This window comes from Paramisgurnus dabryanus, chromosome 7, assembly GCF_030506205.2.
Source record: "Paramisgurnus dabryanus chromosome 7, PD_genome_1.1, whole genome shotgun sequence".
Classification (NCBI taxonomy): domain Eukaryota; kingdom Metazoa; phylum Chordata; class Actinopteri; order Cypriniformes; family Cobitidae; genus Paramisgurnus; species Paramisgurnus dabryanus.
The window spans coordinates 453,096-478,505 of NC_133343.1; the positions used below are offsets into that span (position 1 = coordinate 453,096).

The 25,410-nt window shown below is 38.5% G+C and overlaps 2 protein-coding genes across 2 annotated transcripts; one reads left to right on the forward strand and one right to left on the reverse strand.

Annotated features, from left to right (window-relative positions):
* Positions 1–150: 150 nt before the first annotated feature.
* On the reverse strand, positions 151–13,269 carry cacng2b (calcium channel, voltage-dependent, gamma subunit 2b). The gene is made up of 4 exons (XM_065242912.2): positions 11,558–13,269; positions 4,201–4,284; positions 3,107–3,247; positions 151–1,346 (listed from the first exon to the last, which is right to left on the reverse strand). The coding sequence occupies exons 1-4, from the start codon at positions 11,766–11,768 to the stop codon at positions 814–816; spliced, it is 969 nt and encodes a 322-aa protein (XP_065098984.2). The 5' UTR covers positions 11,769–13,269; the 3' UTR covers positions 151–813.
* Positions 13,270–18,124: 4,855 nt separating this feature from the next.
* Positions 18,125–23,918, forward strand: LOC135783251 (protein CutA homolog). Its single transcript, XM_065293915.2, has 7 exons — positions 18,125–18,205; positions 18,435–18,485; positions 19,876–20,027; positions 20,245–20,304; positions 20,390–20,435; positions 22,509–22,558; positions 23,280–23,918. Exons 2-7 carry the CDS (start codon positions 18,438–18,440, stop codon positions 23,377–23,379), a joined length of 456 nt encoding a protein of 151 aa, XP_065149987.1. The 5' UTR covers positions 18,125–18,205; positions 18,435–18,437; the 3' UTR covers positions 23,380–23,918.
* Positions 23,919–25,410: the final 1,492 nt, after the last annotated feature.

Genomic DNA, 25,410 nt, shown 5'->3' on the forward strand with positions numbered 1-25,410 from the left:
ATTTTAAAGATTTATAGCTAAACCACCTTTCGCCCACTAGTGGCAGTCGTAATAAAAATTTCAGTTTAATCGTAATTTCTTGTCAACATGGAACATCACTTCCGGTCGGCTCAGTGTGTCAAATGCGGTGCAGTCGCATTTGTTAAAGTTTTTTTATGAATTCAAACAAAGCTCAAATTGGATCTGATAATTACGCACCCGCAGATGGTTGGCATCCCACGCAGCCCATTTCTGACTCTCTTTCGAGTTTATCGGCAGTCATTTGTCAGGTACAGCGACAGCGGGCAGGTAAAAGTAACCACGTGATGTCATGAGACTCAATAACTCTGCTCTTTATGTTTCTCCATCATCACTTTATTGACTTCTGCTCTTTTTTTCTCTTTTTAAATCAAGAAGTCTATTTGTGTTAATTAACAGTTGGTATTTTATAGATGTATATTTATATATATAGTCATGTATGTATCATTAATACATATATATATAATGATGACATTGAAATTGTGGCCAGTTTGTGGGTGTTTTTATCTTCCCTGGGGTCACAGCGGCCACAAGAGTCACAGTATTGATGTGCAACAAAATGAAATGAAAATAAGATGAAGAGAGAGAGAGATCAAGAACTTCAAATACACCAACTCTCTGTTCAGCGTCAACTTTGCAGACATGGCTAAAAATGTGTTAGTTGATGTAAGATTAGAAAATCATGCATTTGCTTTTTTTGGGCTTCAACATGTAAACGTGTTATCATTAGCGTTAGAAATATCCCAGAGAGCGTTTTTACTCGCTTCAGTTCTGCTCCCCGCCAGCAGATGGAGCTCATACAGGTGTGGTGCGACGGTTGGCATCCTTCGAGTCCTTCTGGATGCAGTTGTGAACCTGTAGGAAGCTCGGGTCTCTTTCCGAGTTGTACATCGGTGGCGATCCGTGCGGGGCCTTGAGCGTATCGCCGCCACGGCCGAGCGTATACATGGAAATATCTGTGGAGGGTAACGCCGGGAACCCTTTTAACCCCACCGGCGAGGCTTCCCGTGAGCGCGACGGGTCCGTGGACCTGCTGGAGGAGCGCGAGCGACGCCGGTACCTGTAGCGATAGCTGGGGATCCGCGCGATGGCCGAGCCCTGGAGATAGTCGCCGGTCCCCGCTCGTGTCCGAGTCGAGCGTAACTCGCGATGGCGGTCGATGAACATGTGAACGGCGAGAACGCCCACCATCTCGGCCATGATGAATGACAGAGCGCCAAAATAAAAACTCCAACCGTACGAGTAGCTGTTCTTTTTAGAATCGCTCTTGGACGGGTCCCCCGCGTTTGCTGATATGTACACGATTATCCCGATGATGTTACTCAGACCTGAAGACAGACACAGAGATGTTAAAGATATTCACTCAGTCTTGAAGGTTTTAACATTAAAGCATGCAGTTTTAAAGTGCAAGGTTTTGAAAATGATGTCTGGTCGACTCCATATAAGCTATGAAAACTTAATACCTTTTTCCTTTATCATCTTCTGACAGGCGTGTGTGTACATTTTAGTGGCATCTAGTGGTGAGATTGTGAATTGCAACCAATAGCTACCCCCTCAATTTTAAAACACATGTTAGCCGGCACATGACAGACATGTTGTTGTCTAAAATAACGTAGTGATGAAACGCTCTCTTTAGATCAGTTTGTCTGTTTAGGTTTATTGTAGAAACATGACGGTGACTTCCATGTAAGGGGACGCGGTGTATTTAGATAAAAACTTATCATTGTAAGGTAATAAAAACAATATGGTTTATCATGTAAGGTCGTATACACCACTGATAATATAGTTAGGAAGATTATATTGCATTTCCGTCAAGAGATCCTCCTAAAAGTTACACAAGGCACCTTTCATTAAAAGATTTAGTTGAAAATGTTTAAATATTTTAGGTGTTACCATTTCATAGATATATACACTAGATGTCGCCTTGGCTACGGCAGTTCATTGGACCGAATGCGTCAAATAGAGCCGCCACATCAGCGTCATTGTAGGCAATGGTGTAACGTAAATAAAATCAACATAAATTGTCATGAACGTGATTTTCTTTTGGTTCGTTCCAACAGTCAGACATGTATTTAGCATTGAGTCCAGAAAAAAATACAAATTTGGATATTATGAAAATCTACTTTTTCTAACTATAATGCATAGTTCTAGTAGGCCTAACATCCATACGCAGCACAAAAGTCCGGCATCATCTATGAATTTGAAGTACAGGTGGAGATAGCAGCGTTATCTAGCTACTTCCTATGACAAGACCCCTGTTCCAAGATGGCGGCGGTTTTGACACATGCTTAGAACCCCAAGGCGACATCTAGTGTATATATCTATGTTACCATTTGAAGTACATTTTAAAATCACTTTTTATATTGTAGCCCAGGGACGCTTGTAGTTATAAATCTACCTCATCATCCATCTAAACAAAACTGCTGAATGCTTAAGGTACATTCATATTATAAGCGACTAGCAGTAGCAGAGCGACGCAATCTCATTGATTTCAATGGAAGCTCGGCGGCATCCAGCGACACGAGCGACAGTGACCGTTGACGGCTGGATGAGAACGAAGCAGTGGAGCTCACATCATCTGTTTCTCGTCAGTTACTTTAGTGGATTTTAGGGTTAGGGTGAAAGTTTTCCAAATAAAGTCATTAGCAACACATATTACTAATGATAAATACATTTTAGATATATTTACAGTAGGAAAGTTACAAAATCTTCATGGAACATGATCTTTACTTATATCCTAATGATTTTTGGCATCAAAAATTAATTTGACCCATACAATGTAATTTGTATGCAAACACAAATATACCCGTGCAACTTTTTTTCCAGGTTTTGTGATCCAGGGTCAGAAATATGATGTTTATAAGTGTCAATGGATTTAATGATCAGAACTGAAGTGATCCTATATTTTCTCTTGTTTAAGAGAAGCAGTTTGTATTCCTGTAGCAAAATTTTTAAAGCATTAACATAAAGGTCATGTGTTTGATTCTCAGAGAATACACACATACTGTTTAAAATGTTTCTCTTTAATGCACTGTAAGTGGTTTTATAGTTAAGTTTCTTCTGTATGAATGTAAAGACGTCTGCTCACCTGCAGAAACGAAGAAGATCCCTGAACTCAGGATGATGTTGTGATGAGATTTATAAAACTCACTCGCAGCGACACACAATCCTCCCATAAAGAGCAGAATAACACTGAGGATGGGAAATATACTGGAGGCTCGAACCGCACCTGTGTACACACAAACACACACACGTACACATGATTCTATGCTTATATTCACTTCTTTGATAAAGTTCATGCTGGTAATGAAAAACCCATAGGATGAGAGTGACGACTGATTTGATCAAACACATTTCTCTTAATATGATGTTAGGGTTAATCTGGAATCACATGTAAGAGGGAAGATGGACTTAAATGTGTCCATCATGTAAGCAAAGTCAACAGGTCTTCATGATGTTTGCTTTCATTTCTTTAACATGTTTTAAGCGTTTATGCATCCGCTATTCTTGAGCTATCTTAGACATCTATTAGACTTGTTTTAGCCAAAATAGTTTGCTGGGAAATGTCCACAGGTAGAATTGAAATCTCTGTATGAGCTCTTATCCTGATCACATGCTACTTTATTAACTTATGACATCACAGTATGATGTCACTGTTTTGGTGCAGTAACATGACATCACTCTAATCATGATACAATATCTGTCCTGCTGTATTGATCTATTCTCTCTCTCTCTCTGTGTGTGTCTGCATTTTGCATCTGGGTTTACTATGATATATGTTTGGGATAAAACCTTTAATCTGGAGAATCATAAACTGGAAAAACAATTTAGACAAAATAAATGTTTCTCTATTCACATATAATTCTAAATGAAAAATGTCCTATTTGGTTTGATTTGAATTAGTTTTATTTTAACGTTAAAAGTACATGTCCTCATTAGATTGTAAAACTGTATGTCATTAAAATAAATCATCCCTCACCTTCTTACTACAACTGAACGCTTTAAAGAGGAATAAATAAGAGGAGGTGAGGATGAATGAGATGAGATGAGGTTAGACTTGGATGAGAGGGCATATAAGAGTTTTGACCCATATAAACTGCAGTGAAATATTTATAGAAATGAGTGACCTAATTAAACACAGCTTTGAACACCGCACACACACACACACAATGTTTGACTTACGTAGGAAATACTCGGACGCATCAGCTTCATAATCCGCACCTTCAGGAAAATGATCAATGTGTTTACACATCCCTTTAAAGTTACCTGTGAGACAGACAGACAGATTGTGAGATCCTTTAAACACAGACGGCTTCTGTTGAATCTAAAGTCAATGTGGGACTAACTTAATAAAATCTGTTTTCTATAACACTGAACAGAGATCAATGAGAGAGGCAGATGTTAGCACTGAAATCAATGTCATGATATCTTCTAATGGATGTAATCAACAGTGGTGGACGAATTACACAACTCGTGTACTTGAGTAAAAGTAAAGATACCCAGGGTAAAATATTACTCAAGTAAAAGTAGAAGTACTTGCTTAAAATTTTTACTTGAGTAAAAGTACAAAAGTATCTGCCTCAAAATTTACTTAAGTACAAAAGTACTGTGATTTATTATGGCCGTATCATTTTTGTCACAAAACTCAAATTATGTGAAATAACTCTCTTGGCTAACCAATCAATTAATAGAAGGACATTAATAAATCAGACACTGATGTCTATTAAAATGATCATAAGCCTAAAACCTTAAAAACAAAAAAATTCCTTTAGCATCAAATGAAATAACAGGATTTGAGAACAGTAAGTCTCATTTCACGATTTATTTGTTAAATAATTTAACAGTTTAAGTGTAATAAAAACTTGACTTAAGCACAGGTTCACAATAGTTTTCAAAACATTAAATACATAACGTTATCTAGAAATCAGTCTCCCTTTCTTTGACAAATAAAACAAGCCAGAATATAATTTCAGAAACGTTTCATGTGCTTTAGCATGTCATATGTATATTGTAATACATAATAAATGTATTTATATATTTTGGAAGCAAAACTTTTGAAAATATTAATAACAATCTCAGTTAATAGGGAGCACTCCAATCCACCTGCCTGTTTAAGCATCATACACTGCATGGCTAGTCAAAATGTCATTTATATTTTACAACAGTGTTGATAGTGATTGTCATTTCAAAATAACAGAGCACTGAGCTTCAAATACAATGAACTTAAGTGAAACAGCTAACTATACGGCTAAAAATAGCTTCAGCCTGCTCAGCTTAAAGTTCATTCATAATAACGTCGTATATATTTTAGCAACACAATTAACAGTTTTCTGCAAGCTACTGTTAAGATTGCTCATTTAAAAATATAACCAGAATAAAAATGGCTTACTTCTACGCGTTTCCTTAGATTTGAAAGAGTATTCTTTTAAAACGAAATAGCACAGTTTTAAGGCAGGCAGAGAAGACACGAAGGACTCGTTCTTTTATTCAAGGACTTAAAAAAACGCGCGTAAATAAGGCCATTGTTGTTGTGACGGGTCAGTTATCTCCTCCGTTGTTTTTGAATGCAGTTTCATTCTCCAAACGATGCATTGGCTGGCTGCTGCACTCGCGTGACTCGCGTAGCTTACGTGAAACAGCGCGGCAACCAAAACAAGTTCAAGCACATGCTGTACCCTGATTGGTGGTTTGACGCATCACGTGTGCATCTTAGTTTTTTTGTGCAGCTTTAGTTTGCCCAGTTACGTTTTTATCCACTGATAAATAAAAAGGAACGACCGATTTTTTTAAAATGTAGTGGAGTAAAAAGTAAGATATTTGACTTTAAAATGTAGTAAAGTAAAAGTAAAAGTCTCCCAAAATAAAAGTACTTGAGTAAAGTACAGATACGCGAAAAAACTACTTAAGTACAGTAACGAATTACATTTACTTCGTTACTGTCCACCACTGGTAATCAAGTATATAGCAGCACAATATTACACTGTTTCAAAGCAGCTAAAGAAATGACAGAAAACAGATGTTGTAGGTTCTTTGTGTTCATGTCTTTTATTTTAAAGTCTTGCAGTATTTCCTTCTGTAGTTCCTAGTCATGGTCATTGTAGTCTTTTGTGTTACCCCACAGGTGTGTCTTACATATTTAGACATGACGAGCCACACACATGACAATGTTTCGACGAGTTTCGCATTCGTGCCTCCTCGGAAAAGAAGTCATGGGCCGCCAATGGTTTTGGGGTAGGATTAGACTGAAAAATCTGGCTAGAAAATATACAGCATAAAGGCATACGTTCTATGTATCCCTTCTAGCCACAACCACAGAGGAGTCGAAGCCTTAAAGTGCACCTATTTCATTGCTAAAAAACTGTATTTTGTGTATTTGGTATAGTACAACGTGTTCACTTGGTTTTCACATAACATACATTTTTGTAGCTCCAGATTTCTTCCTCAAATGCTTTGATTTTGTACAAAACTCATTAATCTGAATGTGTCCCTGATTGGCCAGCTAATCTGTACGTTGTGATTGGCTTGAACACCTCTGACATAAGCTGGAAATGTGACGCTCCTTACCATGTTTGAAAGATTTGCTCATAATGCAATGCCGACAGGAGTTAACTTACAGGCGAGAGGAGTTATGATCATTTCGGTCTTCTCTACATCACCAATAAACTGTTGCCTACAATCTTGTAGTCCAAGAAAAGAGATTTACGTTGGAGATAATAACTTGTGTTATTGTTTACTTTGTACCTTTTGAATATTGTTAACATGAACTAATACACACTTACACACCAAAGGAAATGTAAAATCATGAATCAGACCATAGGTGCTCTTTAAGTGACTCTCTGTATAAAGTTCATTGTCTATTATCAAATTATCAGGTTAAACAGATACTTGACACATTATCTCTTTTCCTACCAACCACTAGTTTTTCCGGCAATCCGTAAATCCGCTATTATCCACCAGGTGGTGCTCTTACACACATTATAAAACCCTGAGGTATTCCCTTAGGTTAGGACAAACAGTTTAAACTCTGTGTATGTTTTAATTATCGTTCTCAACCTTTTTGCTAAAATTTTGTATTTTTGAAGAAACCTACCCATATATGAGAGGTGATAAAAGAGAACAAATGAAGATTGGATGAAAAGGTTTTTTGAGTCTCAGTTGTTCTTACATTTGATATACTGTATGTCTATATATTTAGAGAAGAACATTTTCTGGAAGGCTTTAAAGTTTTGTGAGAATCATAAAAAACGCTGGCAGAGAAAGAGATCTGAAAAGTGCTCATAATTAATATAATCTACAAATGTACAATAATTGAATGATTATTAAACATTCATGTGTGTTTGAATATAATTTAAAGACGTGACGATGTGGGCGGGGGGATTTATTTGTGCGACAGGATCAATCAATAAAACACTTCTGCACACTTGTGTATGATCGCTCATGTCTCCTCAGCAAACCTCCTAACTGCTTGTTCCTCGAGGTGCAAATAAAGAACTGAGACGTCCTACAACAGGGCAGAACTTGGTTGATGTCTGGGTTTTAGGAGCATATTGAGAAGCACCCAATGAAAAGTAGGACAATGCAACGCTCATATGGCCACTCCTTTTGTGCCTCATATGGTGCTTTCCATTTATCCATTGGTTGATTTGTTCTTTTAACTGAAAGGTGGGACTTCTGTCACCAGAGCAGACATATGCAGGTGCAGCAGCTAAACCAACCTTGATAAAGGTGTTTTAGTGTAATTTGAGGTTAAGCAACAAATATTATTGTAAGTTGATTTCAGGTTTAATTGTTGGTCAGAGATATCTGTTGTTTAATTGTGATTTTAAAGGCATCTGTCTTTGCTCATTCAAATAGATAGGACTTATAGTGGCTGACTGACAGCTGCAAATGACTAAACTCTTAAAGTACAATGATTATTTATATAATACTACTTAAGAGGTTAAGTTGAAGTTAATGTTATAGATAACAGAACCTCTGCTCGCCGCTGTTTGTGTTGCAGGAATTTCTGCTGCTGCACGCACGGATGTTGCATAACTGAGTTACATAATTCAGTGATCTCCACACGTGCAAGTGATTATAACTGTGTCTAACACCATCATCTTTATTCTAGTGATGTTTGAGGTACAGTCAGTGTGCACGCAAACAAACACACACACACACACACACACACACACACACACACACACACACACAAACACACACACACACACACACACACACACACACACAAACACACACACACACACACACACACACACACACACACACACACACACACACACACACACACACACACACACACACACACACACACACACACACACACACACACAAAACACAAAACACACACACACACACACACACACACACACACACACAAACACACACACACACTGGCTCCAGATGCACACGTTATACAGTGGACTGTCGTCACCTTCAGCAGGCGTGAAATGTTCTCAGTAGAGCTGCAAACATCTCACTACCCGTCTGTAAAGTCCATACCACGGGTATGTTGAATGCTGTATTCTGATTGGCTGAGAAATGTTCCATGTGTGTTGGTTATTTTTCGATAACCGCACACCTTGTCAAATGTCTTAAAAACAGACACCAGAGTGATGTTTGTGGTATAAGAGGAATAATTGACTCCGTTCCTTTGAACTTATTTGAAAATAATGCACAACCGCAGTGTAACGGCACTCCGCTTTGTGTTGTGCCGCATTACCACCTTGGGTGTGCATTATTTTCAAATAGTTCAATGGCCCGTCATCAATTATTCCTTACTGATAAGATCATAAGTAGCGTGATCTGTTCTTCTGGTGAATGATCTCAGGTTCAGCGCTGATAGTGAAGAGCTCCCTGATCTTTGCTTCAGTCCAGTTTGCAGACATTTCTGGTTGTGAATGTTCATCTGCGTTTGTGTCAAAGAGCTAAACCATAACTTCTTGTTGCGATGAGACGCGCCACATTTTTTCTGCCTTCACAAATTACCATTTAAGATTAATTTTTAGATGTGACTGAGGACTGTGATGGTTCAGCTGGACTTGCTGGGATTTCTCATCTTATATTTTAGAAATGATCACACAACATCTGACCTATGACCTCAGTATCCACAGCATCCAAAATATAGATATAACCGTCTTCACGGCTCATTCACCTGAGACCTGAAGGGTCAAAGATTAAAAGCTTTATCTGTAGAGCCCATCCTGACCTCAGACCTGCTGATCAGACTGTGAGCACATCTTCAGTCCAGACAGAGAAAACACATTACATGTGAGAAATGAGAGAGACACAAGGAGAGACACTATCTCTTTTCTAAAGCAGAAACATTGCTCGCACAGCTGCAAATACTTCAGATGTTTCTGTGATCATTAGGATTTTAAACAGATAAAGCTGTTTCTATGTACATGTAAAGCTGCTTTGAAACAATGTCACATTGCAAAAAAAAGTTTGATAAATTGATGATTTAAAGCTCATGTCCAGCATCTTTAAAGCGGATTGGTTGCAGATTCTCATAGAATAGATATCACAGATATTTACAAGTTACGTTTGAAGTACTCAGTAAATGAAACACAACACAGTCTGTGATTGGCTGGTTTACATTTCAGTCAGGTGGTCTCTTCCTGTCTGTGTTGCAACATCATCAGATGACCCCTGTGTTTCATTGAGTTCAGTGAGGTCACACAGGTCACATCTGAACACTGTCTGCACATCACAATGATATAACAGAGAATCAAACCACCGCTGTGCCCTGCGCTTAACATGACATTCATTCAATTTATATTGAAATGACATAGAAACAGAAGTACTGTGCAGAATAGAATATGAGCAATAAAAACTCATGGAAATATTTTACTAAATAAATACACATATCATATTATATACATGCACATTTAAACTCACAATAATAAGAAGTGTGTGTGTGTGTGTGTGTGTGTGTGTGAGAGAGAAAGAAAGAAAGAAAGAAAGAAAGAAAGAAAGAAAGAAAGAAAGAAAGAAAGAAAGAAAGAAAGAAGGGAGCAGGCGAGTAAAAGTAAAAGCTGAATCCCAGTGGGTTTATGTTAGGACAACTCTTGCTTAAAACAGCAGTTTTATAAAAGCTCCTAAAACTTTGAGAGTCCCACAAAAGGAAAGATTTCGATTTAGAAGTGTCTGCCAACAATACCAATTCATTCTCATATGAGTTGTATAATCATTGATTTAAACATTAAGTGTAAAAAGAAAAACAATAAATGATTCAATAAGTGATTTCTGCTTCATCAGTTTTGTATTAAATAATAATTAAAATGTTATTTATTTAACTAAAAAAATAGGCAGTAAATGATCTAAAGCTCCAATAATGAGAGAGAGACAAAATCTATTAATAATAAATATTTCAGAAATAAACAGCAGATACTGAATCTACTGAAATATATAAGGAGAATTAAACAGGAGTTAATTTACAGGCTGTGAGTTTGAAGCGGGCGGAGTTATGATAATGAGAGTTGTGTCCATATCACCAATCCCAGGAAGAAAACGGTTGCCTACAATTTGTGTGTTTGTTGTAGTCCAAGAAAAGAGATTTATGTTGGAGACGATAACTTGCGTCATCAATTACTTTGGGGTTTGTCCCTTTAGCATATGGTTAACAAGAACTAATACACACTTACACACCAAAAGAAATGTAAAATGAATCGACCATAGTTGCTCTTAAACACCAGTGGCGGCCGGTGACTTCTTTTTCGAGGGTGCACGATGCGAAGCTCTCACAACATGTATTTAGTCGGCTCGTCATGTCAAAATATGTGTTCTACGCATTTCACCATGTTTATCATGCGTCTTGACTCTTGTCAAAATATGTGCCTTCTGCAGATGCGTCGAAAGGGTTTATGATAAAAAAGACACTCACGTTTGCCAGATACTCGCTTAATCTCACAGTTTAGTGTTAAATTAGTGTTTTGCGAGAATTTTGTGAATCAGAGCATCTCTTAAGAAGGCACATTTTTTGACAAGACGCATGATGCACATGGTTAACATGACGCAACGAACACATATTTTGAATTTGCGCCCCTCAGAAGAGAAGTCACCAGCCGCCACTGCTTAACACATAAAGTGAGAATATTTAAGTTCTGTTACCAATTGAAGTTAATCCAACTTTTACTTTACAGTGTATGTTTGTCTTTTGTGTTTTAGTCTCCATTACAGCCGTGTGCGGCATTATGGGTGGTATTTAGGGACTCTATCTATAATAATTAAAATAACAATCAACATTAATGAACATCATTAGGCTCTTCTCACATGGAGCAGTGGGGCTGGATGTTTTACATCCGTTACAAAATATAAAAATGCCATTTTGCATTTATTCATCTAATGTTAAATCATAATCAGAGCGAGAAAATCAGCACACACCTCTATTCTGATCAAAGAATTGAAACTGCTGTATTCATGATGAGATGTTTATGTTGTTGTTGTATAATAGCCTACTATTTAGGCATTGTGGAAGCATGGCATGAATTTTACCAGCTTTTTTTGATATTTAAAGTAATTAAAAATTCCTCCATACCTTCAAGACAGCAGGTCCTCCACAGGCCGGAATGGGTCATCACTTCCTCGTTCTTCTTACTGGTCTCGTTCTCATTGGTGGTCTTTATTTTGCAGACCCCGCGTGAGTAGAGCCAGTAGTCCGTGCCCACAGCGATGGTCATCAGGCTGAAGGCGGCGAATGCACCCACAGTGGTCAGGAGCATCTGGACTCCGCGCTCATACGCACCCATGTTCCCACATTCTATGAAAGGGGAGCCCCCTTTCCTCTTGATGTATAGGAAATAAATATTTGTAAATCTGAGAGGCCGAAACAAGAAGAAACGGAATGGGTGAGAGAGCCCAAAGCTCTGAAGATGATCTGCACGAGAAGATCGAGTCCTGTCTAGGCCACTTCTCTCAAGATCTGGAGAACTCTTAACCCGTTACCGTCTTACTAATGTAATACTCTCAATATACCGAACACGAGCTTCACTTCACACTATTCATCTGTCTGATCATTAAACAATGAGACTCATAGAGATAAAACATCCGTCACGTTCCCAAACCACTGCCGCCGGTACAGCAGACGCGTGCGCGTGCCTCCGGTTCTGTTCTCGGTATCCATGAATCTAAACGGAATATCCGAGGAATGAATTCAAGCGAGGGATTAAAACATATCCCATTTAAAACAAATCACGATGGGTTAAACCCATTTCGACTCAACAGAAAGACGTCAATGAAATCAATCCATCCCGGAGATTCGTAAAGAAACGAGCGAAGAAAAATGAAATAAAATCACCGGTTTTCCTTTTTCCTAAAATTCTGATCTCCAGTTTCCATATGTGTCCTTTATATCGTCGAATGTTTCCAGTGCGAATGTAAATCTTCAGTCACAAACATCAGCCCTGCTGTCACCCGAACCTGTGCTGCTGTCACAGCCGGTACCCGAACCGCCTCAGCCCTCCCGCCATCAACGATACGAACACCGAATCACGACCGACCGGTGAATATAAAGCAGCGGCGATGGATCTCAGGGTCAGTCAGGAACATCTGATATTCTCTCTCTCTCTCTCCTCGGTGTCGTTTTCCAGCAGATGTAATTCTTGGGTCGATGTCTGTCGCTGCTGCTGTCTGTCTGTCTGCCTGTCTATCTGTCTGCGGCGCCGCCGCTTGTTGCTGGAGAGAAACCTCAAACACTTTCATTCGGCTTTAATGTGACAGATGAACGTAACGATACAACCGTAGATTCTTCAGTATTCCTCACAGAATTCTCACGGTTCTGTTCACACACGCGCGCGTGAGCAAACATCTGCATGGCTCAATGTTTGCGGCAATCATCTTCACCAAGAAATCACATTTAAGGTAGTAATACAGATTTGTATCTTTTATCAAAGTAAAATCTGACCGTAAGATGTGAAGTGCATCGATGTTTACAGAGTGATGAATGCTCTGCAGATGATGTGACAGTCGCGTTACCAAGGCGACTGTCTCCCTCTTGCGATGAGATGGACATCAGTGAAGACTTCGACACGGACTACTGCAAAAACACCGTGTATATGTGATCATTTCACCAGCACTGGACAGGAAAGCAGATATTACACTAGTTATTAATAATTCAGCTCAAGTCTGGTTGTTTTTTATAAACTGTTGTGTCAATAATAACTGCCAAACAATGCGGTGATTACTATAAAACAATATTCAGAATGTAGAATGACCTTAACTGCCTTATTAATGTTAGAGAGAAACAGACAGACAGAGAGAGAGAGAGAGAGAGAAAGAAAGAAGGGAGCAGGCCCTGAATGAACAAACGCTTTAGACCGATGATCTTTTTTTAGACATTCTGTCTTTCTGCTCCACACCAAAGGACACACTTTACATTCAGGACACAGCAAACACACTGAACCAGCAGCCAGTGCGGCAAAGAGAAAGAGGGAGAGATTCGATCAAGAAGATTTATGAATATAGAATACAATAGAGTGATGTCATACACAAGGGGCATTCTGATTGGCTGAAGATTGGCCTGATGGTGCATGTGTGTTTCTCTCATGTCATATAACACACAGACTAAAGTCTCTTAACAACAGACAGAAACCAAAAGCACATTATTTCATATTTATTTAATACACACACTGAAAAGGCTGAGTTTAATCCTTTAACATAACGTTCAAGATCTGCAACAAGGGAGTCTATACATTGGTTTCATGCTCATAAAATAATAAGAAAAGCTCAGTATATAAAATCATGCCAGAACCAAAGCTTGAATGGGGGGATAAAAGAGAGGTCTGCATACATAACAGTGAGCAAACACAGAAATAAACACCCAAAATGGGAATTAATAGAAGTACCCACCAAACAAACGTGTGTGCGTTGTGACTCGACCAATGAATTTGGCAGCTTTGGTTTATTTGTTCATTCTGTCCAATAAACAGATCAGAGCGGCTATTAGCTGGATTACATCAGACAAACAAATACACACTTTAGTCCCATCAGTGACATTCATATTATAATAGTGTAGCTGTCTCTCTCAGCTTTGATAACATCATAACTGTTAACATTTTATTTATAAATAAAGTTTCTACACAACCCTGGATGTGATTTCTGTCTTCATGTAGGAAGCCGATTACCTGCAAACAAATCTTTACTCAGCACACCTTAGACATGAGATTCCACCCTGTGTAACGTGCATCCCCCCAAAGAAAATACATAACATAAACCAATCTGAATTAAGCAAAACATATTAAATGATAAAATGTTGAGCTGTTAGTTCGTAGCTATTTTCAGGGGTTTAATTATAAAGAATTTACAATCAAGTATTTTCTAAAAAAATTGTCATAAATCTGGAGCCCAGCACCATTTTGGGAACCACTGCCTTAACAGTTCAGTAGGCTGAAATGCTTGGTAAATTCCTGCTTCTCTGATGTTTTAGCTGGGAATATCATATCATGGCATGGATTTCTGACACATACAAACGCACACACGCATGCACACAGTCCAGTTGTCAGTGGTGTTGTTAAACAGCAGTGCTGGTGAATTCAGATGATTTAAGATGCCAGCATTATTGACCACAGGTGTGTGTGTTTGTGTTTGCTCTGAATGTTAAGTTGAGCTGCAGATGTGCTGACTGCTCAGTTTCCATGGGAACAGCTTCACCTCTCCTCTATATATCATTATTACTACTGGAGCTGAAGCATAGATATACAGAACACACTTCATCTGCGCTATTTATTCACAGTTGCTTCTTACATTTAGACTGAAGTTTTTGGTTGTTGCGTCACAATTTTAAGACTGCTTGACTATTTGCCACAAGTAAACACACAGTATGTAGACCACTGAGGTTTCATTTAAAGGGATAGTCACACAAAAATAAAATTCTGTCAATCATTTACTGATGTTAATCTGTATGAGCTTCTTTATTTTACAAAAGAAGATATTTTGATAAATGATGCTAATCACAGTTGATGGCACCCATTGACTTCCATATTGTTTGTTTATCCTATTATGAAAGGCAATGGGCACGATCAACTGTGTGGTGACCAATATTAATAGAAATATCTTCTGTTATGGTAAATGGTAAATGGACTGCATTTATATAGCGCTTTTAACAGACCTATGGCCATCCAAAGCGCTGTACATGTTGCCTCACATTCACCCATTCACTCACACATTCATACACCGACGGCGGTGTCAGCCATGCAAGGCGCCATCCAGCTCGTCGGGAGCAGCTGGGGTTAGGTGCCTTGCTCAAGGACACCTCGACACTTGGTCCAGTGGAGCCGGGGATCGAACCACCAACCTTCCGGTTTGTAGACAACCTACATGAACCACTGAGCCACTGCCGCCCCCTGTTTATTCTGTTGCATTCAAAAGAATAAAGAAACTCATACAGGTTTACATCAACATGAGGGTGAGTACATGATTGACAGAATTTTTATTTTTGGGTAAACAATCCCTATACTCTATGTGGGAAATGATAGGCAAGTACATCGACAGTAAATGTACCATTAAATGTTTTATAAAGAATAACTCTCATGAATCAGAGCAGGGTTCCTCAAATCTCACCCTGGAGGTCCAGAGCACTTCAGAGTTTAGCTACAACCCTAATCAAACTTAACCACCTGTGATCTTCTAGTAATCATGAAGACCTTGATTAGCCTGCGCAGGTGTGTTTGATCAGGGTTGGAACTAAACTCTGCAGGGCTCCGGACCTCCAGGGTAAGATTTGGAGAAGGGGGATTAGAAGGATGACCAGTGAGTCTATTGTGAGTGCATTAACACGAACACTGGCGCCATCTGCTGTACAGTGCATAAAGCACAGTTCAGCTGTCAATCAAAGCCAGTTTCTGAAAACTGATCCATTATAACGAAATTATTTACCTTTGTTTTCATGACTTACATCAGTGGAAGGTAACAGCAGTCCTGATGTCCTGCATATTTTGGTTCCAACCCTAAAAAAAACCCTCTATCTACCCAACTACAGTTTTCAGGTAACTCTTTAGACCTTGATAAGCCTCTTCAGGTGTGCTTGATTAGAGCTGGAAACTCTGCAGGACATCCGCACTCCAGGACCGACGCTTACCCCTGATTTTACATCAGGTCACTCATCAGAGAAAGGTACAGTAGTGTTACCAGAGTAAACAAATATATCTTTATTTAAACAGCACTTAAACAACAAAGAATTTTACAAAGAGATAAACAGAAGTCACGGGTAGATATGAAATGATATTAAACGTGTAGGAGTTTAAAGGCATTTAACCCAAAAATGACATTTAACCCATGATTTACTCACCCCCAAGCCGTCCGAGATGCATACGTCCATCATTTTTCAGACACACACATTTTCAGTTAAGAAGAAGTCTTAGATGTTTCAGTTAATCAAGTGAAAAGTTAAGGGGTCCACTCCTTCAAGTCCAAAAAATGTGCCTCCATCCTTCACAAAAGAAATCTGAACGGCTCCATGATGATAAAGGCCTTCTGAGGGTAATCAATGTGGTGTTGTTGTAGAAATATGCATACTTAAAACTTTATAAACGTAAATAACTAGCTTCCGGTAACCCCGCCATCTTAGTCCGCATTCAAGATCAGAGCTTTACGCAGTTTAGAGAGGTTTCTCTGCTGCTGCTCTGTGCCCCAGCCCTCCGAAATTGTCATGCGTCACTAAGAAAGTGCGTACAGTACGCTGATACTCTCTCCTAAATACAGAGGAGAGTCTAAGATTGCGGCGTGACCGGAATGTAAGGTATTTCTACAACAACACCGCACAGATTACCCTCAGAAGCCCTTTATTTATCACCCTGGAGCTGTTTGGATTTCTTTTGTGAAGGATGGATGCACATTTTTTGGACTTGAGGGAGTGGACCCAGTAACTTTACACCTAATTAACTGAAAGATCTAAAACATTTTCTAAAATATCTGAAAATGTGTTTTTCTGAAAAACAATGGACATATGCATCTCAGACAGGCTGGGGGTGAGTAAATCATGGGTTTAATATCATTTTTTGCCGAACTATTCCTTTAAGCAGAAGTCATGTGCACTGTGAGACATTATCTACAGCACTTCTAGACACTTTACGAAGAAATTAAGTTGATCAAAACAGAAAAGATCACAACAGATCCACATTGATCAGGTTCAACCATCCGTTAAAAACAGATCTTCACCCCTACCCGGAAAACCTCAGGATCCTCACAAGCTCTGAAATAACAAACAAATGAAATTAGAAAGAAAGTCAAGGGGTCTGAGAAAGATTTTAACTTTCAGAATTAAATCACAGTCAAAGTTTGTCAGGTTTAGGTAAACGGTTGCGAGGAGAAACAGTAGGTTCAACAGCAGGGGCCAGTTTAATCCAGGACTAGGCCTTAGTTAAATTAGGACATTTAAGTAGTTTTACAAATATAACCTTACAGAAAACACCACTGGTGTTCATCTTGAGAGAAAACAAGGACACTGAGATTATAAGAAATGTTAGTGCAAGATGTTTTTTAATGAAGGCAGCTCAAACATGGATTTCAGTCTGGGACCAGGAGGATTAGCCCTGTCTGGGAAACCACCCCAAAATGTGTTTGTGGACTCAGACTAACATCAGCACTGCTCTCTTCAGACCAAAGTGCTTTTATATGCACGTCAGTTTGCGCAGTGGACTAGTCATCACTGATCACACTAACTTACTGTAATGAATATAAACCAAACACCATACAACACCTCTAACGTTAAGCAAACGACAACTGAGGAAATCGGAATCCTTTAACCACATAATCATGAGATTTTAAAAAGAGATTTTATCATTAACGCAGCGATCCTCACCTGACTGCTTAAAGAAATTCAAAACTCCCGTTTCTCGATCGCTCTCTACTGGAATTCAGCTCCACGGACGTGTTTGTTTCTGCCGCATTTAGGCGACCCGGAAGAGATCTGTGACATAAGGCAAACGCAACTTCCGCTACCAGTGACGTTTACGTTCGACTGCTAAATGAATTTTAGACGCATTTTCCTTACTTTTTTGATGCTTACGTCTTGTATATAATGTGTATAACGAAATACTTTTTTTTATCGATAGAGATATGTGGCAAAAAATAGAGATACTTGCCACTCGCGAACGGCGTTGATGTCACACGACAGTTTCGCACACTTTACGACAGAGACTCAGCAGGCCACACGACAGTTGCGCACATTTTACGGCAGTGGCTGTCAGAGGTAAGCGCACGATTCTTTATAAAGTTTAATACATTTCATTTTATTCATTAGAAAAGAAATGCGTTTACATGAAACAAAGGTACAACTTTGCTCGACTTTAACGACATAAACAGTTGAATGTGCAGTAGCGGTGCTTGAGTAAACTGTTTAATGTGCTGAATATCGATCAAGTGCACATCTGAACTTTAATGATTTACACAAAGTGTATTATTAATGTAATTGGTATTAGGTGATGAGATTTGATCTGGCCTCTGTAGGAACTCTGAAGGTTTTCTGTCTGGTGAGTGTTTGTGTAAATATAATCTCTGTACTTTCACTTTCATATTAGACAGATGACCTGATGCTTCATGTGTTTTACATTAAAGGCAGGGTATCTGGTAAATGCTAACTTTAGCCTACTAGCACTGAAATCATGATCCCACCCGCCATCCAAAGCCACGCCTCCCCCAAAGCACATGAACACGCACAGACCAGAAGCCCATTCATTCAACATTGAGAAAACTTTGCAGTATAAAGTGAATAACATTACTAACATAAACAACTGTTTTAAATCTGAATTAGATACAGCATGGTTTCAGTTGTGTATACGTAGTAGTTTGCTTGTAATTTTGAAAACATAAATATCGTTACACTAATTCATAAAGATACACAAACTTCATATGCAACACAATGATTCATCAAAATATAATATCTGAATCCATCTTAATAAAATCATAGCGTGTACCTACCTTACCAAAAGAAACATTGCAACACTTTCAGACCCTTTGCCTCCCGCAGCTGTTTCCATCTCAGCAGGAAAGTTACCGATGTTAAATTCAGGTTTTTGCTCTTTGCCGATCCAGACGCTTTTTGGTCCTTTTGGTTTTTTGGTCCTACGCCTTTCACAGATTACATATATTTACACAAATACATTTAAACACTTTAACATAGTGTTTGCTATCAGGCAGACTTTCAACCAGCATGACTAAAAAATTTTCTGAATCAAAATCTGAGGGGTAGCCTTCCGTTCTCTCTGATGAAGCCATTACTGAAGTGATTTAATCTACAATTCATCGACTGCCCACTAGAGGCTCTAAAAGGGAGTCGATCCCCTTAAGACCCTTATGTTCAAATTCTCAGCTTTACAGCAGAAAATGATGTGTTTACGGCCTGGTACAAAAAGTGTTTTTGGTCTGTATAGCTAATTTTGCCCTTCATGACAACTGTGAGGGGGTTGAATTTTTTTGTAACTCATCAGTTTAAATTATATTAAGCCTTAAAGTTCTGCATAATTAAGGGCGTGATCACTTGAGTGACAGGTGAACTAGTCGAGTTAGGTGGGTGTGGTTTCAGCATCCAGACACCTCAGCTTCACCCACGTCCTGCCTCTTTACCCATATTCAGTTATCCGTGAGTGATGTACGCCGGTGACGCGTGACCAAGATGGCGACGGCAGGCACAGCCTACTATTGGCTTAATAAAAGCTCTTCACAAACCTATGGGTGACATCACGGACACTATGTCCATCTTTTTCAACTATGATTAAATCAGATACCTTGCCTTTAAACCGGTCTGACTGTATTCAGTTTATTTAATTACACTCATAGTTAATGCATCTCTTTATCAATGTCTATGATGTGTCTGTTTGTAGAGTAGTTTATTAACTATGTGTGTTGTTGTTGGGTTATCAGACAGTTGTGTTGAGTGTTTTGATGTTGCCGGTTCTGCGGCGGGTTCTAGGATTTCGAGCGTTCTCCATGGCATCAGAAACTTACTCATCTGGTACCCACTCTGCTGCCTTCGTCACCTGTCCTAATGACACAGTGGCCAAAGAGCTTGCCAGGTAATGAACACACACACACACACACACACACACACACACACACACACACACACACACACACACACACACACACACACACACACACACACACACACACACACACACACACACACACACACACACACACACACACACACACAGTCACAGGTTTACTGTGGAAATACACACAAATGTTTCATTCTTTATAAATAAAATAATGTTTGTCTGTTTAACACAGAGGAATCGTGGAGAAGAAACTGGCTGCATGTGTGAACATCGTACCTCAGATCATATCTGTGTGAGTAAAGCTGTAGGGTGTGTGTGTGCGTTTGTGTGTCTGATTTGTGTGTGTTTGTGCGTGATGTTTGTTGTTTTTGTTTCAGGTATGAGTGGCAGGGGAAGATTGAAGAAGACAATGAAGTTCTGCTTGTAAGTTAATCTGAAACATGTGCTCTGATGTTCATTCATTCATTCAGTATCTTCATCACTAATCTTTATCAGGTCTATAATATCACTAATATCAGTCATTTTTACAAGAGAAATCCAGCAGCAGTAAAATAGATCGAATTCAAAGCACAAAAATGAAACGTGGGTAGTGAAGAAAAGCAGTGAAGCTAAATGCTTAAAATGAACACAAAACATCATGATGTATCTCATGTGTTAACGCAGGGTCTTTTATTTTTGGATGGTTAACATGGATTCAGTCAAATATGTTATCATAAATGTGGAGTTGATGGATTTTTGGGGTGGGTCTATCAAAAGAAGGTCCAGATTCTGTTGGGGTAGGGGCAAGCTTGTTTAATGGCGCTTTTCCATTGCATAGTACCCCACGGTTTAGTTTAGTTTGGGTCGGGTCAGCTTACTTTTGGGAGCTTTTCCATTGGGTGCAGTACGTAGTACCTGATACTTTTTTTCGTACCACCTCGGTTGGGGTTCCAAGCGACCCGAGCTGATACCAAACGTGACGCGAAAACACTGTAGATCACTGATTGGTCTGAGAGAATCGTCACGTCATCGCTATAATGTAAATATTAGCTTTAGCTTACTGCTAGCTTGTGCTGTCTCAAGCAAACATGTTGTTATCTGTGTTCTGCTATAAGTTTCCAAACACCCTTTTAGCGATGAAAAACATCCGCATGCTGAGAATCCGGGACACCATAACAGTTTTTTCGAGACTTGCAGTTTGTGGCGGCACATTCGCGACGTGCACGTCCGCATTATATATGCTTAAATGCAACTTGAATGAGGCTCAGCGGAGCGCCGTCGGGTGTTTGAACAGAAACTGTCATGTGAGACAGAGGTAGTTATAAACGCGATGTGCAAACATCTATTTGTGGTGGCCAATTTTAATTTTGTGGCAGACTGAGAAATAAATGAATGTATGGGAATGTGCAAAGACGCTCTCACGTGTATGATGTCACAGCAGTAGGCAGCGTAAATATAACGACACGCCTATAATCCCTCCCACTCCGAAGTGATACTAAACTTGATGGAAAAGCTAACTAACCATGCCAAAGTGAGGTGAGCTGACCCGACCCAAACTAAACTAAACCGTGGGGTACTATGCAATGGAAAAGCGCCATAAGTGATTTCAAATGTCAACATTGGCTTTCAGAGATCATGGACCAAGCCTTTAAGTAATGTATGAACATAAAAACAATGCTGTTAATTGAATAAAGTAACACTGGTGATTATATATCAGTTGTGTTACATTCAATGGGTCCTGTAATGCTTTTCTACATAATTGATCTTGATTTTTTTTTTTATGTATTAAAAAAGCTTTTCATGCTTGATTATTCATAAAACAACACCTTTCTTCTCACTCGGTCTGTAATTCACTGTTTTAATTCCCATTGCAATGAACGAAGCCTCTCCTCATGAAACACTCTGATTGGTTAAGCTGACCAGTCTGTTGTGATTGGTCACCCACTCCGTATGAATGTCCCACCTTTTACCATAACCATGAGCTCCAGCTTCTCAGGTAAACAGAAACAATGGTGTCAGTTTAACAAGCAGATCACCCAGAACAAACTTGTAGCAGTGAGTCGAGTGAGTACACCGAGCACCAGACTTCTGTGCAGGACAGATCATCAGTTTGAGTCTCACTCAGAACCCCTTTTGGTTCGACCTGGTTACAAAAGTATAACTTAAAACGGGACATTTCACAATTGGTAAATGGTAAATGGTAAACTATGTGTGTCGAAAGGGTTCATGATAGAAGAGACCCTTACGCCTCGCAAGATGCTTGCTCAACACTAAACTCTGATTACACATGAGATAAAGTGAGTATCTAGCAAACATGAGCGTCTCTTTTATCATAAACCCTTTGAAGCGTCTGCAGCAGGCTAAGATTTTGACATGACGAGCCACACACGTGACAATGTTTTGACAAGTTTCGCATTTGTGCCTCTTTGTAAATGAAGTCACAAGCCGGCACTGTCATAATTGAGTAATCAGATGATTTAGTTCAGGTGAGTGATCTTGACTTTATATCTCTTTCAGATGATTAAGACGAGAAGTTCAAAGGTTCCTGCTCTTGCTGAATATGTCAGGTACCGTCTCGTGTGTTATTTTTGTATTACCAGTAGCACAGAATGACACATTTAGGCACGACTTGTTTAATACAGTGCACATCACCTTTATCCTACGAATACATCACACATCTGCAGATGTTTAGTAGATGTTTATATGTTTGACATTATTATAGGACACATATTATGGCCATTTTTACAAGACGTAATATAAGTCTCAGTTGTGTCTAGAATGTGTGTGTGAAGCTTCAGCTCAAAATACCCCACAGATCATTTATTATAACAAACCCCTATTAGGGAATACCTGTTAACCCTACTGTTTTTTTCTGGGATTCTGCCGTATTTTACCATTCTATTCTACCATCATCCCATTTAAATAATTTCCTTTGAAAAAATTCCCACTGGCCGTATTTGATGTTTGCTACATTCACCTTTGGTAAAGGGGACGGCAGTTTTCATGTGTGTACCTTTAAATGCAAATGAGCTCCAGCTCCTCATTCACTTACACACAGACAGTGAGCACTTTCAGTTCAAATAGATCTGATTTCTGTGAGACGGTCTTTATCAGTGTGACATCACATTAACAAGAGAATCAAAAGATTGCTTTGGTTTAATGGGATTAAAAAAGGAGTGGGTGATTGGGTTGTTGTGTTTACACACTGGCAACACACATTTATGTCCAAACACCTTGTAAAAGTGGATTTTATACAATATGTGCCCTTAAATGTTGTTTATTCTGCAGGTCAAATCATCCGTATGAAGTGGCAGAGGTGATCAGTTTGCCGATTGATCAGGGAAATCCTCCGTATCTGAAATGGATCGGTGACGTTGTGCCGGAGTGATGCGAGCGTTCGGTTCACTCGCTGTACTTCAGTTACTACAGCTGTTAAACACACATGAAAAAATATCACCTTGAGTTTCTTTCATTTGCTGCTTTCTAAAATGTTTGTCATTTGAATAGCAGAAAGTCAAATATTAAAGGTGATGTGAGCACTTTATGTGATGTGAGACAGATTTATTTGTAAGCATTATTTTCATTTGTATTAAAGGTTTTAAGTCGACGGATGCCTAATACATTTATGTGTATTCTCATTTGAAAGTGTTATTATTGTCATTTATTCAACAGAAAGTCATGTGCTCATATTATTCTGCTCCTGATCTGATATATAAGATTATATAGATTATAAGTCATCCAGGCTGATGTTAAATTAACACACAACCCATTCATGTGTATACTGTATAGAGAGCAACAGTTCAGATAAAGATGATGTCTGTCTTGTATGAACAAACCTGACTGCAGACTTGTGTTCATTCATACAGAAATCAAATCAAATATACAGCTGCGGAAAAAATAAAGACACTGCTCCAGTTTTAACTTTAATCATCATTTCTACATTTATTGTGAGCATTTCAGTTCAGTATCTGTTGAATTTCAACAAAGCAAACCTTGGGAGTCACATAAAGTTACCCAACAGCAAATGAACACTAAATACTTTTGTAGAAACACTGACAGCTGTTCCCAGTAACTTACTGTAGATTTAAATGTATGTTATTTACTGAAAACAGTTTGTTCAAAGTTAAATGAAAATTAAACATTAACAAGACTTTATTTTTACAGGAAAACACTATTAAAAGTACAGCATCATGCAAAGCCTTTCTGGGAACCAAGATAAAAAAAGTTTATGAGGATTTCTGTTTCCCAGAATGCTTTGCATGAGGCTGTTATTTTATAGTTTTATACTGTAAAAATAAAGACTTGTTAATGTTGTTTTATATTCATGTGTCTTTGAACAAACTGTAATAAATTAGATAAATATAAATCTACAGTAAGTTACCAGCAAACAGCTGCATAATTACAGCAATTTCTTTACAGTGTAAAGACCGAGAGCATAACAAGGCCCAAAATGTGACTAAAAATCTGTTTGTTTTATAAAAAAAAATCTTTTTTTCTCCTAAAATGCATGTAAAAACATGAGTATTTTTTTTGTTGAGAAATGAATTTGAACTTGTTTTTTCTGCAGTATTGAAGATCTGAAAACACTGCATCCTTATTTGTTATTTTTTCTGCATCTTTTTTGCCCAATTTAAATTTTCAGTAAATAAATGCAAATTATTTTTATTAAGAATTTGACAGAAATGTTGTCAGTACAGTAGTTGACAGAATGAAACAAAAATGATTGTTTTACTTGAACACAGCTATAAATAGTACATTTTAGGATTGTTGAAATTGTGTTATATTTTTTCCGCCTCTGTACAGACACTTACTGTAACGTCTCTTAAATCTTTTTATCTGACACATCATTCATTGCTGTGATATCATCTGTGAATCATGTTATTAACACATCTTTCATTGACATTTTTCTTGTTGTTTCTGATGTGTTTTAGGATTTCTGCCCCTCCACACATACAAGACAATCTTTTAATAGAAGATGCATCACATCTGTATGACATCACTATGTGCAGTGAGTCCTAAAACATCTGAACACACACTTCACAAACAAACACAAAAGAAAGATGTCTGTCATTCAGATAGTAAATATTAACAAACCTGAAAAATAGTTTTTTTAACAGCTGATGGATTTGACGCAGGTAGTTTTTCCCGTTGAATAACACTTTAGATTGAGATTATAATATACATTTAGAGTCTGTATTTGCGATGATTATTCTTCAACTTTGACAAACCATCTGTATTTGTACGTCCTGAATGAAGCAGTGATGTTTGTCATAATGGATCTCCGGCTCGTGTTAAATGAACAGCAGCTGTGGGGTCAGAGGTCAACTCATCCATCCACTCACATCTTTGCTATAGTATTGCAATGTTTTTCTGCTGTCCTGCAGTTTTGTCATCCTTATAATCATGCAGTCGGTCCAGA